Below are 18,894 nucleotides of genomic sequence, written 5' to 3'. Positions count from 1 at the left end.
AAGTTTTAGCAAAGCAGGCAATCTGAAGGATGCAGGACTGGTAAGACATTAGGGTCATCTTGTTATGCTCAGAATCCTCTATCCCTGGGAGTTGGTGCCTGAACTCAAGGAACCAACTAATAACTCTGACACTTTGCACAGAATTTCCTCAGGCCAGCATCACCATAGCACGTGGGCCAGCTTGATCTGCATTTTTTTGCACAGGTAATTCCCTGTGCAAACACAGCCATGAGAGTCAGAAAGACCATGATTCAAATCACCACTCTCCACAAGGGAGGAGTCAGCCATTGTTTTTCATCTGGATATTAGGTAAGTGGATTTGTGTTGCTTTAGACTTAAATTGGAAGGTAAGAAATCCCACTTAAGAATAACTTCCAAGCCCAGAGTCATGACACACACCTTTAATTCCAGCAACCTGGGAAGCTGAGGCAAGAGGATTCACAAGTTTGAGGCCAGGTTCAGGAATTTAGCAAGGCCTTCAAAAACTTAATGAGACTCTGTTTCAAAATAAAAATAAATAAATAGTGTTGTAGCTCAGAGGTAAGGCCACCCTAGATTCAATCACCAGTACCAAAATAAATAAATAATTAAGCTCCTCTTGCCAAGGAGCTTATTATTAGTACACAAAATACTTTTACAGTGACTGTAAATGGGAGTTTTGCCTGCCAGTTACCTATTGATCAATGTGTGCATGAGACTTCAGGGGCAAGTATCACATGAGAAAAAAACGCTGAGTAAAGAAACTTGAGATCCAAGCAATAATAAAATAATTGAAAGACTGTTTGGAATGAATGTGAAATATGTAACTAGCATGAGGAAAAGATTATCATTAAACAGAGATGAGTGGTGGGAGGGAAAGGGAGAGAGAAGGGAAATTGCATGGAAATGGAAGGAGACCCTCAATGTTACACAAAATTACATATAAGAGGTTGTGAGGGGAAAGGGGGGAAAACAAGGGAGAGAATTGAACAACAGCAGATGAGGTAGAGAGGGAAGATGGGAGGGGAGGGGAGGGGAGATAGTAGGGGATAGGAAAGGTAGCAGAATACAACAGTCACTAATATGGTATTATGTAAAAATGTGAATGTGTAACTGATATGATCCTGCAATTTGTATTTGGGGTAAAAATGGGAGTTCATAACCCACTTGAATCAAATATATGAAAGAGGATATGTCATGAGCTTTGCAATGTTTTGAACAACCAATAAAAAAAAGAAAAAAAAAGAATTTAACATAATAAAAGGAAAAATAATCATTACAATTTATGAACTAACAAATATAAAAAGAGCAAATTCATATCAAATATTTTCTACGTTTGCACTGGACTCAAACACATTCATGTTTTCCATCAGAAGCTGAAAGCAACTGTAAAAGTAGGGTAATCTCAGACTAGGACAATAAATACAACACTGAAAAAAGTATTAAGGGGAAAATGGGGGTTTGTTTCCCTTAGTTTTATAGGTACCATTTAGGTCCCTTGGATTCCAGTATCACATCAAGAGACCTTCTAACTAAGCTGGCAGTGCTTTTAGAGAATGGGATAGGGTATTATAATAAGGATTTAAAGTATCAAAACTCTAAAAATAGGGGCTGGGGCTGTAGTTCAGTATCAGAGTTATTGCCTATCATATGTGAGGCACTGGGTTCAATCCTTAGCACCACATAAAATAAATAAAGGCATGCTGTCCATCTTCAACTACTAAAAATTTAAAAATTAAAAAACTGAAAATATCTTCAATTCAGTAAAATCTAGTTATAAGTCAGATTCTGACAGGCTAAGTAAATAATGTACTATGATAAAAATACTTTAAACATTTGTGATTTATGCTACAGTGGAGAATTGAAATAATAATTTTATGACAGAGCAATAAATAACCATATTCCAGGAATTAGGTAACGATTAAAGGGAAAAAATATCAATCCAATTTTATAATACAACTATTTAGTTCCATAATTTAGAAATAATGCCTATACTAAGGTGTTGTAATAAGAATGAACCTAACTATACCCAGGTGAACTAGAATAAGCCCAATCAACCTGCCTGCAAACACATTCAGGCAGAGTGATCAGTAATCCATTAGTTGTATCAGCAGATCCATAAATTTTTTCAGGTAACTATTTAAGTTATATCAGGTTTATCAAAAAATGTATGATTATTTCAGTTGTTTCAGAAAAACCATATCCTTGTTTTTAGGAGAAATGGGGAAGGCCATAAAAGGTTGAGTTTGAAAAGAGGAATAATATTATAATTTTGAAACAAGATTGATAGTTCTCAGTACTTTTTGACATTCTAAATCTAAATGTCAACAGCTAATCATGGGTAATCTGGTATTAGTTTTTCTGTTTAAAAATACCAAGTTTTGGCAGCAATTTCTACTTCCATGTGCTATTAAAGGCACATTTCTGAAATATAACATAGCCAACCTATCAAAGAGTAATTTAAATAATTTCTAAAGACAAATATTAAATAAAGCCAGTAATTTCAAAGTTCTGAAACACTGATAAAAACAAAATTTCATACAGTTAAGAAATATAAACTTAGGATAAAATTAAAATATAATATGATAGGGGATAGCAAGTAACAATTTGCAGGAACATTTCAAATCGTATTTAATGTAAAGCTCATAGATAGTGTTCATCTAAATATAAAATAACCAATAGACTGGACCACATACAATATATTAAAATTTAATTTTGTGATTTTCTACTTTTAAAGGTGGCCCCATCACATATATTTTTAAAGAGTAAGATAAAGCAATAATCAATAAAAAATACCTCACAATTAAATGTTCTGTGTTCAAAGACATTAATTTTTTTGTATATTTATCTTTCATCTTTAAATGCAGAATAAGTATTAAGCTTTAAATAGAGAAAAATTATTTCAAGGTTATTTAAGACTGAGGTCTCCAGAGGAGTTAGTCATCTTAATTCTCTTATTATTTTCAGATATCCACAACAATAAATCCTCATAAACATAAGACTCATTCTCATTTCCTATGTTTAATGTAACAGTCTTACTTGTTTCTGAAATTTATATTACTTTACTTCATTTTATCTTTCCTATTTTGTTAGTATTTTGAGTTCAGGCATTTCTCTTCAATTTTATAACACTATCCTTGCAGTGGGGGCAGATCTTATTTTCAGTAATTATACAAAGCCATGTCCAATTTATGGACATGACCAATACATTAAGTGGATATTTATTCTCAATGTCTCCATATACTAATTCCTAGCTCATTGAGAACAGTACTTTTCATCTGTTTAAATATCAATTCAAATCCACAGAGCAGCAAAATACATACATGTTGATACATAAACTAAAGTTGTAACTATTCACTGAAATATAAATAGCTGCATTAGCTCAACCTTTAAAGCTCAGAACTTAGGGGCTGTAGTCTCCTTGTGTCCAGCACAGTGGAGAAATGTAGTGCCAACACGTTTTATTTTAAAATTGAATGAATATATAATTATTGTTGAATCAGTCTGGAAATTCTAACAAAGTATAGAAATTATAGAGATTAAGCTGACGTATTTATAGCTGAGCAACAAAAGGTAAAATGAACAAATAAAAACTCAAAGGTTGTTTATATGCTGCAATGAAGAATTGAGAACCTTATAACTGAAGTATGTTAAAAATTTTGATTTAAGACTTTGTAGCATTTCATAAAAAGAATTTAGTCTTAATAATGCTACTAAAACTTTGGAATTCTAATATTTTAAAATAAATCCTTAAAATTTAATTCCATATTTCCAGTTAATGGGATTCTTGAAAAATCTAAAAGGCAATGCATCCATAAGTAGATTCCTTGTAATAAACTCATGAAGATTATAAAGGTTATTATATGTGTAATTTTTACTAAAAAATACTAACAAAGTGTTATTTTAATAAACTGTGTGAACCACATTTTCTCTAATTTTTAAATTAAAGTCATTATAGTACAAAACTATAAGACCATAAGGTATTATACTAAATGTACTGTTTCATATAGTATTATAAAAATAGTCATAAAATTGAGTATGTTAGATTTTACTTGTTTTGAAGCCAAGTCATGTTAAGCAATATGCTATACCATCATATATAATTCCCAAGGTTTTCTGGGTTTTAGATAAAAATGAGAAAATCTTACCAACTGTTCCTTCATTAAAGTAAGCACATAAAAGGGTCAACATAACAGTGAATTTCTCTCAATAAAGTATTCTAGATTCTTAAATCTTTGTTTTTGTTAAGGCATTATACCAATGACTAATAAGTGGATTAATACAAAGATTTTCATTTTATTTTAGAAATTAATACAATTCTCTTATGATACTGTGCAATGGAATATAACAGTTGGCTCAGTTATTTGTCATCACACTTTATAGAAACTACTGTTTTCACATGCATTCACAATATTTTTTAAAACATTTTTTAGCTGTTGATAGACTCTTACTTTATTCATTTATATGCAGTGTTGAGAATTGAACCCAGTGCCTCACACATGCCAGGCAAGCACTCTACCACTGAGCCACAGCCTCAGCCCCAAGACAAATATTATTTAAGTATACTTTAACCCCAGAAAGAGACAGTGAAACAAAAAATTTTCAATATTGGATAAAATGGTGTTTTAATAAAGTTTGTTATCAACATACACTTCTATACTTGCAGAGATCAAAGGACCTAGAGCAGACTATTTTATTCAGTATGTATCTCCAGGGAAAATTCTTAACCAACAGTCTCATTTTAAAAAATAGTGTCCTCATTTAGCTTTTTTCTTATCTTTATTTTTCTTTGATTTTTGGTATGTTTATTGCTACTTAGCTACAGTGTTATATTTAAAAAATCTACTTCAATTATGTGAGATATTAATTCTTAAAGTAATGTATTTATTGAACTCTATAGTTAAATTTGCCAAACATTTAATTTCAATTACCTTTACCAATATTAAATTATCATATCACCATTTAAAAAAGTCTCACTTTAAAAGTAAAAATTAAAGTACCATTAAGACATAGTTCAACTCAAATGTAGACACAATCATTTTAGTTATTCTAAGATCATTCTTACTCGGAATGCATATTAACACAATACCTCTTTATTTCCTAGTTCAAAATATTTCTCTTTATGATCTTGCTTAAAGTATAATTAACTAAGTAGGTAAATTTCTATATGCTATTTTTTTAAAAATCATGGGAAGTTTTAATATTAAAAGCAAATGATTTTTCTTATTCTAGATGCTATGCCCTACTTAATAAGAATTTGTGTCTCTTTGCAATATTCATGTACCACAAAATACAATTATCACTTTATATTATAGTCACCTATAGAACACATAATTACCCCACTGCTATATCATTAGTAAATTAACATAATAAATAAATTATAAGTATTTACATTTAATGCTTACTTTTATCAGATCCAGATATCCACAAAATTACCAAAACTGCAAGAGTAAAATAACAATTCTACCTACTAACATCCATTTTCTAAGGCCATATTATCTCATCTCTCCTATGATCAAAAAATATGAATTCTACACATGAAATTTTTAAGTGAAATAGGAAGAAGAATAAAGATTTTCAATTATATCCACTAAGTACAGTTCACCAAACAGGCCAATAGCCAGAGGCCTCTGCAGTACCTAGGAATGCAGATGAATATATTTTTGAGGATATGGGTTGACAGCACATACTTTCATCCCAATTCTTGCTCCAAAGTTCAGTTACAACATATGCTCACTGGTATCTGAAATTAGAAACTTGCATCTTCAACATGAAATCAAGTTTTTAATAATTAACCCCTTTTAAATAAACACACCAGAATAGGCCAGTCTAATTTGCCTTCAACAAAACTTCATTTTACTTGTCAGCCTATGAAAAGTCATTACTGCATGAAATATTTATTTTTGGTACATATATTTGTAAAATGCATACTTGTATATTTTATATTCATATAATTAAACAAAAAATCTACCTATCCATACATACAATTAACAAGTTTCTTATAAAGCAATTTTATTTTTTTTTTCAATTTTTTTTTTTTTTTTTTTTTTTTTTTTTTAGTTTTGGGGGAAACAACATCTTTGTTGGTATGTGGTGCTGGGGATCGAACCCAGGCCGCACGCATGCCAGGCAAGTGCGCTACCACTTGAGCCACATCCCCAGCCCCAAAAAGCAATTTTAAAATAAAGCAAATACTGCATATTTTTTTGCTCCCTTTTCTTCCAGTCTCATTTATTGTAAAACTCTTCACCTTACAAAAAATAAGTATTGATAAAAGATTCATAACAATAACAGAACAGACTAAGACACTAGTAAAGACTGTGTGAGATAATCAACATTGTAGCCTTTAGTAGCTAGCATGTTGCCTAATATTTATTTTCTTTCTTTTTAAATTGTATAGTTCCTATGGACACAATATCTTTATTTTGTTTATTTATTTTTATGTGGTGCTGAGGATGAACTCAGTGCCTCACATGTGCAAGGAAAGTGCTCTGCCCCTGAGCCACAACCCACCCTTAATATTTATTTTTTTAACTTTGAGAAAAATGCAATAAAATTATAGATTCTTTCAAATAAATGGTACACAAACATTCTACACCATGAGGCTCGGTTTTAGTCCATATCAGTCTGTATTATCACATAGCAAATATGTTTTTAAAGATTTTCTACCTAATTAAAAATTTGATTTTCAGGGGGACAAAAAAAAAACATACTGGAAATGCTACACTGGGTCTTATGTTCTAAGAGGGAAAGTTCTCCTTGAGCCTCTACCAAGTACACCAGCCACGATATAGCAGAACTTCAATCAATGTTTTTAAAAATGAATGTTTTCACTTACTTTTAACATATTTGTCAGTGAAAACTGAAATCGTATATTCCATAAATAACCATATGATTGAAAGAGATTATTAAATTTTTCCAGATCATCTGAAACATTAAAGTAAAATGTGAAGTTTACTAAATTTTAATAAATCTTTTAAAATATTAAGAAATATTTAAATGAAGTATCTCCAAATAATGAATTTTGTAATATATACTAACTATATGTGAGTGTTAAGTGAGGAATTTTATCCTTCTATATATTTAATAGTTATATTCATATGATATTATAAAAGTCAACTTAAAGTAATGAGTAAATAACTTCTCAGGAAAAATTTTAATTGCATGAAATTTCTATTGTTTAGTTTGAAGTCTAAAAGCTTTTCCCCTCATTCCTACCACCAGAAATATCGTGTATCCTTCAATTTCATTCTTTCGGTTTCATAAGCTTTCTGAACATCTATTTGTTTCTTTTCATTTAAAAAAATGCAGAGAGAAGATAAATGGAAAATATCTGAAAACACATCTGTTTTATATCCGATATTTGAATTTTTGTTTACAATAATAGCAAATTGATCAAAACAGAGATGAATAAATCTGGTACATTTGTAAACCCTCAACTATCACTCTTATTAGAAAAAACTAGATGGATCATTACATTGCCTTGTGAAAGTGTCCCTAATTATACCAACATCCACTCTGACAAAAATAACTGTATATGGAAAGCTGCAAAGTCCAAAAGCATCAACAAATTGTACTTGTTGATCCAAGATGAATGTACATTATGCATAATGGTTGGACATAGCAAATTTGTACTATTAAGGTTATGTTTTAAATGACAATCAGCTTGGGCTGAATAAAGTAGGAAATAGACATTACATCCTTGCTATGTAGTTTGTTCTACCCCATTCCTCTTATCTGGTCAAATATCAACAATTATATAGTAAACTTCATTTTAAAGGCAGGTAATGGAGCATTTATTTGAGCTCCTTGAAAAGAAAATGGTAAGAATGCTGAATATCCAGATTTATTTCTCTCTAGGGACAAGATCATCTCATACATGCTAGCTCCAAAATATATCTCAGGCTTACCTGCCTGCTCTTCAGTTTTACTACCACAGCTCTAGGACAGGCCACCATTAACAACTCTCTGAACAACTCTGATGGGCTCCTAATTCTGCTCTTGCCAGCTTTCAGTCCTGTCTTTGCTTACTTGCTACAATACTCTTAATATTAGTGAAATGGCTTATTTTACTCATTTGGTTAAAAATCTCCCAATCACTTCACCTTTCACCTGGTATAATTTCTTTTTTAAATTTTTTTTAAAGAGAGAGTAATAGAGGGAGAGAGAGAATTTTTAATATTTAGTTATCGGCGGACACAACATCTTTGTTTGTATGTGGTGCTGAGAATCGAACCCGGACCACACACATGCCAGACAAGCGTACTACCACTTGAGCCACATCCCCAGCCCTCACCTGGTATAATTTAAAAAGGTTTACTCCTTAACCAGTGCTCTTTTTCTACTCTATGGAATCTGGGTTATTAACCATCTTTCAAATCTCACTTCTTGCTTGCCCAGTAAATTCCAGTTACACTGGACTTGATTTTTCAAATACATTAAGCTTATTTCTCTTCAAGGCCATTGCTGTGGCAGTGCCATCCACTTTTAATGCACTTTTTCCTGCTCTGCTTAATTAATTCTTTCTCTTCCCTGAGAATGAGGCTTAAATGTCACCCCCATGGACACACAGACCTATCTGTCCTGTTCTACACAGTATGTCTTTCCTGTTATTTTCTATCTCAGCACTTTCGTTGATTCTGCCATAGAATTTCTACAACCTTTATTGTTTTATTTACTTACCAAGCTTCATGAGGATATAAAACACACCTACCTGTCCCATAACGTTTCTCCATGATCTAAATTTTAGATTCTAGGGAACGATATTCAATAAAATAAAAATTAATGTTTTCAATTTTTTAGTGATGAGGTATATAAATATCACGAGTTTAAAAGAAAACGAAATGCAAAAGCAATTTAACCCCTATGTAAGTATGGTTTGATAACATGGTTGACAATGTACATTGGATAGTCAACCTATTTTGATTATTTAGCTATATATATTGATCTCCAGCATGTTTATACTACCAAGAAGTGTTGAGCCAGGGTATAATAACAAGACTTCTAGCTCTGTTGTGTGAAGCAGAATCTAATCTTTCATGGTGACAACTGAAACATAGTTTTAGGAGAATCATAGGTGTATATAAGGCAGGAGGAGGATGGAGAAAAGAAAGTGATATTGAGATTGTGTGACAGAAATAGTTTGGTATATAAAAAACTATAATGTCTTTTATATTTAAAAAGTTTATACTAGCAGTGATTAGTAAAAACAAAATACTTTCTACTCCATTATTTTTCTAATATTTATTTTGTAATGACAGTAACACAAAAGTAAAAAAAAAAAATAGTTAACCGTTTACTTCTCTTGTACAATTAAAAACATTTTCTCTTCCTTAAAAATTTAAAAGTGCTTGATGTATGTGCAGTTTCTATTATATTCTTTTAAGTTATTTCTGGTTTGAAACACAGATCTTTAATGAACACTGTATAATTTTTTGTGCAAGCAAACTATTTTAGATATAATCTCATTTCAAACCCAGAACAACCAACATTTAGATGGTCATTGCTGAATCTGCATAAAAATGATGTTTAATCTTTCAGGATATTAATCATAATGACCATACAACTACATTTTAACTTTAAATGTATAATAAAATGACATTCTTGGTTGCATTGGTATTTATATATCAATAAAAAATTTTAAATATTCAAGAGTTTAAAAAGTATTATTAGTATTTAAAGTTCAAATGTTCTTAAAATTTTTCCTTAATTCTACATTTATAGAAATATAAGAATATTCAATCTTACAGTTTTCAACACTGTTTATAGTTAGTCAACTAATTTTAAGCCATGAACTTTGTTAAGCAGATTTTTTTGCTTTGATATGTTAACTTTTATTTACACATAATTTAGTTGCTTTTGCAGTCACAATTCATCTAAGTCAATAAATTCAATAAAATTAATTGGTCACATTACCATTGTAGTTATTTTGTTTGTCACTGAATTATCTGGGGGGAAAATGAATTCAAACAATAGCAGTAATAAAATAAGTACTAGATTCATGTACCCAAATCCTACTTTGACTTAATGAATTATTTGTGTATGTAACTGACTATTTGTATAAACACTAGCCACACCCTGAGAGGCATATCAACTCATTTAGGCAATAAAATACTCTTTGCAAAGTGAAATAATATTTGAATAAATGGACCCCTAGTGGCTACTAACCATTGTAATTGACATAGATGGTTAACTTATACATGAAGCAAGACTTTATTTGATATTCACCATTACAGAAACAAAAGGTTATCATCTAGAGAAGATAAAGTCAGATTTTTAGATAAAAATTTAAAACACTGAATTAATGTTGTGGCTTTAAATATAGGAGAAATCAATGGAATAAGAGAGATTTGAATAGAAAGCATGTTTTCATTTATTCAGATACTTTCTCATTGAATCAAGGAGGTCTGGGTAATACAGTCAACCTTAATAGTAGAAAACTTTACAGTTAAAAGACAAGATCAGTCCTTTCTAGAGCCAAGTCACTAACTTATTTACTTATCAAGTAAATAATGTAGTAGTTTACATTTGTTAGGCCTTGTCATTATTTGACCCTGCCTATGTATGGAAAACCAGGAATGGGAATGAATCTATTCTTTCCTGTCAGGTAGGATTTTTATATAATTTGCTAGAAAAAATACACAGTTAAAATTTTTACTTTGTGAAAGTCCTTTATCAAGAAGCAAAGTTATATAAAAGTGGAATTTTACCCTCTATAAAATAACAAGTTTCAAAAGTGTTAATAAAAATTACTAGGGATATGAACTGCATCTTCTCAAAATAAACAAATATTAATTATTTTATTGATATTTTTATGTGTATAAGAAAATAAACATATTTTACATTAGTCTTTCCATACTGCATATTTACAATAATTATGTATTGTTCTATGGTTTTGATGTACAAAGGCTGATGCTTTGATTTATCTAATGACACTACAAATTAAGAAAATATGCCTAAAAAGTTCACAAGTTTAACATTTACAAGGTTGGTATCTATGAACCATTTGTGTTATTTGTGGTCCTTTCAGTATCTAAACATTATCTAAAATTATTATCTGGCAAATTTCTAATCACTATAAGTTTAGGTTCTACAGAGCATAAACAACCATATGTGATGATGAAAAAAATCTGAATCATAACTTCTCTATATAATTTTTTTTGAAGAATTATCCTAAATTTTCCCTAACTTAACCAGTAGATACTATTTTACCCACGTATATTCTTATGCATAACCCGTATTTTTAACATATGAATATAAATTCAAATTAAGAGCTTTAGTAGACACTCTTTAATGATCCTATTTATCTGATAAAAAAGACTGGGAAATACTAATTTTCCAATATTAAGTTCAGCTAAAAAATAAATTACATGTTTGGTATTTATTTTAGGTGAAACATTGTTAAATGGTATGGAGAAGTCATTAAAATAGCTAAGCAAATTAAAACTACTGCAAAAGGTTACCATTACTAGGCTTTTAAATTTAATGTAACTATCTGAAAGGTTATACTTTAACATGATACATTTTTGTAAAATGGGTGTGAAAATTCATACACACCTGTTTTATTTATGTTAGTAAACCCAAGGACTAGGGTGGTTGCTGATGTATCATAGGTACTAAATAAAATTTTTAAAAAAATCTATTTAGGAAAATTCTTACACAGGAATAACTGTTAAAAACTTGTGGTAAACTTAATTCTCAAAGTGTACATCTCTTTAGCCTCCAGATATACTAACATAAAGTATAATGTTTTACTTTCCACTTATTATTATGAATTGTAATGCAAACAACAACAACAACAAAAAAAACCCAAAGTACATGTATAAAGGCAAAAAAAAAAAAAGAAAGAAAAAGAAAAAGAAAGAATAACATTACCTAAGGTTAGGTAAAAAGAAGTGAAAGGAGAGGAAGGCAGGGGATGTGGGGATTAGAAAGATAGTAGAATGAAACAGACATTATTACTTTATGTATATATGTAACTGTATGACCAATATGATTCTACAATATGTATACTCAGTATACTCAGAAAAATGAGAAATTATATATCATCTAGGTATGATATATCAAAGTATATAAGTGCATACTACTATCATGTATGATTAATTAAAATAAAAAAATTAATTTAAAAATTGTTCTCTCTCCTAATAAAAATGGTCAAGTAAATATGTTATGGTCAACTAAAATATGTTAGTTTTAACAATCTTCTAATTTCACAGAGGTAAAATAAATGCTCCTTTGGTATTTAATACCAATAGTCCTTGAAAACAAATGAGTGATGTGGCGTGAAATTATACCCCATCATAGGTGAGTATGGCACTATGGTGTCACTTATTATGTGACATATCTTCAAAGTCATAAAAGTTATTAGGGTTCCAAGTTCACATATGAATTTGTGATTACATTCTGTCAGATAAAAAATAATAAATAGGAAAACATGGCAAAGCACCAACTATGTAAATGAGAACTGAGTATTGATTCCAAGTGATTATTTTATTTCTAAATAAAGTATATTGTTCATATATGTTTATGACAAAAGTAAGGCTTCATTGTTTTACTTGCCTTCTGTCTTAATCTTCTTCCCTTTACACAAAAGTACACACTCTCAATTCCTCTGACCTCCATTTTTATATCTGCAAATTATTTCCAGACCCTTACACACACATATGTCTCATCTGTTAAATTGCAGTTACAATTGTCCACAGTTGTTTTACAGTTGAAGTCTTTAGGAGAGATGACATATTGGTGGTCATCAGTGCCAGTGAGAGCATCCAGCCAGGTACATGATGGAAAACTTTTATGGTTGTTGGATACCTAGTGTAAAGGAATTTACAATATGCATAGGATATTATTACAGACCTTTAAATATTCAGAAATCCAAGGAAATGTATTTTATAAAGATTGTTTAAATAGAAGGAAAGAAAATGCTCATTGATTTACACCGTGTTGCACATACTATTCACCTTTACTTTGTCTCTGTACCCACCAAAACAAATTCCTACGAAATATCTGACAGAAACTTGACGTTATGAATAGGATATTCAAAACTTGGAAATTCACACTTCACGCTTATCTACTCCCTGCTCGCAAAAAATAGAGACCCCACCACAGATCTGTTTCTATCTGTTCCAGGAGGATATTTGAACAGGGTTCTGGGGCTAAGGCTAGGTGAGGGCAACACTGAGTGACTGGGGTGGGGGTGGGGGTAAAAGGCTGACAATTAGTCACTAGGTACAGCGGGAGCAAGCAAGCTGCCTTTCAAGTAGGCATGTAGGAGAATCCACGCATTACCCTGTTTTGAGCGACAACCAAGAGTCAGAAGTCCCCATTAAGTCTGTGCCGCGGAGCCTGACCTCCGGTGGAGACTGCGCAGCCAGAAGCAGTCCCACAGACGCCAGCAAAGGGACCCACGTGCTGCTGATGCTCACGCATCTGTTTAAAGAAATCTGGAAGCAGAAAGGCTCACAGCTCCTGGGGCCACCAGCCCTAGGCGGCATAGAAAGGACGCTCTGGTGAAGGAAAATCCTTGACCCCCCTCGTGTGGCAAACCCAGAGAAACTGACCCCAGGACGAAGTTACCTGCAGAAGGCCACCTGCCTTAGTCCTCAAAGCACCTTCCTCCTCGCGTCCCCTCTTGCTCCTCCACCCCGTCCCTTACCTTGGTTGTTGGAGACGTGACTGCAGTCGCCTGGCCAAGCTGTCAGCAGTGGCAAGAAGAAACCAAATTGCAAAAGAAATTCCTGGACTTCGCAGCCCCCCATGGTTCTCCCGGGCTCTCTTTTTTTTTCCCTTAAAAAGAAGTGGTAGCAGCTCAACCAGGTGTTCAGGATAGGCTGGGGGTCCTGGTCCACGTCTTCTTCCTCCTCCTCCTCCTCCACCTCCACCCGGCCCGCAGGGGGTGTCCCGGGGCGCCCCCCGCGTGAGACCCCGGGAGCAGGGCACGAGGGTCCAGGCTGCCCAGGTGCGAGTGCAGCTGCTTCGGAGGAGGACACTGCCTGCGGCGCCGGGGAGCTCCTGGCGGCTGGAGGCGAGGGGAATTGCATCCACCACTGTGTCCCGCTCGCGCGAGGACTATTCACTTGGGCCCCGGAGAGCGCGCGCGCAGGAGCGAGCTAGGGCTGTGGTTTGGGGGAGGGGAGCGAGGGGCGGGGGAGGGCGCCTCACCGCGGGGATGAAGGGAGGGACCACCAGGTGCTAGGGGCAGTTCGGGCGGCCAGAGCGCCTCTCGGGACTAAAGTGGGCACTTGCAGAGACCAAAGTAAGGGAGGCTCCGCAGCTGTGAAGAGGTGCGGGGGCAGCAAGAACTTTCCTCCCGCCGGTGCGGGAGAACCTGGCGAAAGAGGCGGCTCCAAGCAGCCGCGAGTGGTCAGGGCGAGCTGCGGACTGAGCCCTCAGCCCCTTGTTTGAGTGGCGTCGACAGAGGTTCGCAGCACAGACGCTTCCACCTCGGCCGCATCTGCACCGCCCCCGGGTCGTGGCAGCAGTTTTCTGAGCATCTCAGAGGCCGCGCGCTTAGTCCCCCAAGCACTTAACCACCCATTTCGCGACAGCAGCGCAGACCGTTTTATGACTACTCGGTTCGCGATATTGCCTTCCCCTTACTTCTCCACATTATCGCCGCTGGAGGGGGTGCGTGTAGTGGGTTAGCGCTACCGGTCCCGGGCAGTGCTTGGCGACACCAGTAGCGGCCCAAACTTGTCCACTAGGGCGATCGACTAAGCTTTGTGGCAGGCTTTTGGCTTGTAGTCCTTGGAAAGCCAAAGGAGGGAGGAAGCAGCAGAGGGAGTCACATCTGGCTGGAAACGGGAGAGAGCTTGGCACCAGGGCTCGCGGAGGTCGGCGCGTCGCTGTGTGGCGGTGACTTCGCGTTGGAGGTCACCAGCATTGTCTCATCCTTTGCGCTGGGATTCCGGGGTCCTTGAGCTCCCGCGACTTGGCAGCGTCGGACCGTGAGCTCCGAGCCTTTCAAAGGCCACGTCCACCGCGGTGCCCAAAGAGAGGCTGGCGTATGGCTTTCCCCACGCAAAACGCCCCCTCTGCCCCTGCTCTCTCCTAGGGTTCGAGTAGCTCCTAGCCAAGGCTCAGGCTACTTGGTGGGACCTCCGGGGGCCGGAGCTATGCGGCTATTTGAGGGGAGAGATCTTGGCGTCTTGGGTCCCCAAGCTCTCGCCCCGAGGCCGAGGTGGCACGGAGGGCAGAGCTGGAGCTAGAGCGCTGCTGAGCTTGGCCAAGCCCGGCGCTCCCTAGCCTGGCAGCAGCGACTCGGATACTGCCAGTTCGGCGCTAGAGGGAGTCAGTCGACAACAAAAATTCCTCCACTGCTAGATGGTGGAAGTGGTTAAACAGGCAAAGAAGAAAGGAGGAATGCTTTCAAACTAAACTTAATGAGTTTGTTAAGGACGCGCCATGGAAACCCGTAACTCTGGTGTGGGAATTTTTGTAATACTCTTATTTTGTTATTATTATTATCGTCAGTTTATTTTTTTAAAGGGGATATGGGCTATCACAGTGGAGTAAGGTGGAAAAACTTGCCTCAAAATTCATCAGATTTGTTTTGAAGCAACGTTGATGGCAATGGGGAAAAAAAGTGAACTGAAAAGAGAAAGCAGCGATTATTATAAAGGGTAGATGATATTTTTCAACTGGGCAGAGCGTACTGGAGGGAAATGGCACGGTGGCAGAATTCTGGAAAGCAGATGATTAAGTAGCAAAGGTCAGCATTTGACGCTTAGAGAATTTTGGAGATAAAAGCACCCTCCCTTTTTATGCATTTCAGCTCTATGATGTTTATCACATATCATAGTTAAAAGAGTTTCCGTTAATACCTTATAGTCGATTGGAGGGAAAAAGAGTAAAGATGCCTCACGTCTAAAATTTTGCTGCGTGGAGAGAAATGTGAAATGCAAGTGATTTCCAGAATGTGAGGAAGGTTTCCGATTGGTGACTGTACTTCCACGCTCATTATGAATTCATACCCAGCTGCTCTTTTAAGGTGTCCATGCCAATTTAAATGTATGCAAATCATTTATAAATGGATAACCCTGTGTGTAGTTTATATATTAGTACTTGAAAGAGTAAAATCTGATTTTGCTATTCATTTTACTGCTGTTGCTGATATTGACTGCTCACATGGTTGTTTGCAAACTCAATTTGCAATTTACAAATTCAGTTGTAAAATAAAAATCCACAATATGACCAATGTGCTTTAAATCATTACGTCTACAACTAGAAAAGATTCACAATTCATTATACCAACGTTTTCATTCAAAATAATGTTTCTTTTCATTTACTGTCAACTATTTCCATGACCTTTTAAATTTTCACTTTTAAAAGTTGAATTACAGTGAATAATTTTATATGCTTCATTGCTAACTAAAAACATCTTATTAAAGGCACTCCTTAAAAATGACTTACATATACTACATTAAACTGAAGGAAAGCATAATAGCATTATCTTAGGAATGTAAAGCCTGTATATCTATTTCTGACCTTTTATTTTTCAAATCAAAGATTTAGGAGGAAATATTTAGAGTGGAAAAGAACCAAAATAATCTCTAACAAAACTAGTTTAAAATGAAAACTTAAAATCAAGTGTTGATCTTGGCTTGATTTTGAAGAATACATTTTAATATAGAACATCAAAAAACTATATTTAAAATTAGTCTAGAAGGAAATGGTTCTCATAGAAGAAAGGGAAGTGGGGGATAAAGAAAAGCTAAAGTTTATTTCTAGGACTCAGGCTTATTTACAAATCATGGCATGATGTCTGAAACATAAACTGTTACATCAAAGTAACAACAGCTTGATTAATTTGAATTTATTCCCCTCCCCCATTGTGGCTACAATTCACATACTCTACACAATTTGTTTAAATAAGCCATAGTTAAGCTTGACTTAATCTGTATTACCTGGTCAGATAATTAATCGTCATGTTTTCATATGGGTTTTTTTAAAATAATTACAAGATTTTTCTCAATATTAAAGCTTTAGATAATGTTTAGATAATCTTTATTGCACACCTAGAAGATAAGGACCTCTAGGTAAAAACATATCAAAAATGAATTGAGATATAATTATCATTACCTTTGACAATAACAAAAGTCCATGAGTTTAAGATGACAATAAATTTCAAAATATTATTGTAAAAATGATTACTATAACAATTTGACCATTTGTGTTACAAACACACACACAAATATGTATATGCATATTCTTTCTAAAATATTATGCTCTTTTTATGTGCAAGAGGAAGAGTTGATAGTTAGCTACTTTGTATGAGTAAAAAATAATTTATTTTATAAAGCAATCATTTTATTTAAAATATAGACACAGTTGTTTCTTTTGTAAGTTAGAAGCAATTGCACTTAACAAAAAAGTACTTCCTTTTTGATTCTCTAGCAGTGTTGATATATTTGCTGACATGTGACAGTTTCAAAATTATAAGCCACTCAATGAACCAGATGCAATATGCATGTAGATTTGTCTGTACTTGTCTGTTTGAATCATATCCATATTCAGAAAATCATTCATGTCTCATTTTTTCAGAGCTATATTATTCAGAATTCCCTTATATTCTCTCAGACCATTGTTCTTCATGATATATGTGGTCTGAATTTGGGTAACTAATGATTATTTTTTTAATTCAATAACAGATATATGATACTAAAAACTAGCCTAAGTTTTCACCTACAGGAGAAACAGTATTCACAATTTTTGCTTTATAAACTGATGAGAAGAACAGAGACTTAACATGAAATTAATTCCTTTGAGGAAAAAAAAAAGGATTCTAATGTTAATATTCAGCATGTTTAAAAGATTGAGAAAGTCTCAAATATATTATTCTGGTAGAAGAATATATTAATTCATTTACAGTAGTAATTTACACTCTAAGGTCAAGATAGAAGAGACAAATAAAAAGAGTGTTGATCCTCAAATATTTCAAAATATCAATTCTTAAAAGATTAAGTTTGTACTTTAAACACACAATTGTGTCTTTGTGTTAATAGAACATTTAGAGACATGCTACAGACATGTTACCTTCATGCCTTCAACTTTAAAATGCAAATTGAGTAAAAGATCAACATATCTATTTTAGCATTCAACATCTAAAGTTAAAAAAAAAATCTCACTCAGTCATGTATATTTAAGTTGAGGCTCTTTGCTTTTAGAAACCATTATTTGGGGAAAACACACACATTGTTTCCTTCAGAAATTAGGCATTGATGTTTAGAAATGGTTAATGTTTCTCCTTCCCCTCCTCCTGCTCTGCTTTTATTTTTGAAAAAAACATCCCAAACAGCACTGGGTGTTTTGTTTTATTGTTATCACATTAAATTTAAAAAACTTACAGAAAAAAAAATGTAGCATAAAGTAACCCAAAACAGACTACAGTTGCTATTGCAATAACTGTATTCAAATCTTGTGTGGCATATTATAGTCAAAGAAAAATAAGCGTGTGTATATATACAAAATCATATACATATCACATTTATATATTACACATGTGTATGTCCGTAATTCATTGAAAACATTGTCTCTACTACTTTTCTACTTCACCATTTACCAAATACGAGTTTCATTTGCATTTATTTGTGCCCAGTACTTTGGGGAATGTACAAAGATTATTTGTATTTGGTTCCTATCTCTCAGAAGTTTATATTACATTGCTGAATACAGACATATGGATTATGCCTATATAAATCACTTTGTGTGGTCTCAAATAACTACTTAAATCAAGAGAATCATACCCTTAACTTCTAAGACATGGATTCCTACTGTTACTCCTTTTATTTGTTTTAAACATACTCTTGTTATAGATTAGTTCATCCTTGACAGCTTGTCAATGAACATTTATCAACATTAAATACAATATTAAGTCTTATGTACAATGGTCAGATAATTCAACTATACTCAACTAGT

The 18,894-nt window shown here is 34.0% G+C and overlaps 1 protein-coding gene across 1 annotated transcript in view; it reads right to left on the bottom strand.

Annotated features, from left to right (window-relative positions):
* The window catches only part of Epha6 (EPH receptor A6), an 808,761-nt gene extending 794,743 nt beyond the window's left edge, over positions 1–14,018 (bottom strand). The window contains exon 1 of the mRNA XM_077794332.1: positions 13,634–14,018. Coding sequence (XP_077650458.1) covers positions 13,634–14,018 — 385 coding nt within the window. The remainder of the gene's footprint in view (positions 1–13,633) is intronic.
* Between the last annotated feature and the right edge of the window lie 4,876 nt (positions 14,019–18,894).

This window comes from Urocitellus parryii, chromosome 2 (genome assembly GCF_045843805.1).
Source record: "Urocitellus parryii isolate mUroPar1 chromosome 2, mUroPar1.hap1, whole genome shotgun sequence".
Classification (NCBI taxonomy): domain Eukaryota; kingdom Metazoa; phylum Chordata; class Mammalia; order Rodentia; family Sciuridae; genus Urocitellus; species Urocitellus parryii.
The sequence above is the reverse complement of the archived record's forward strand: the minus strand, read 5'-3'. Positions and strand labels throughout refer to the sequence as shown.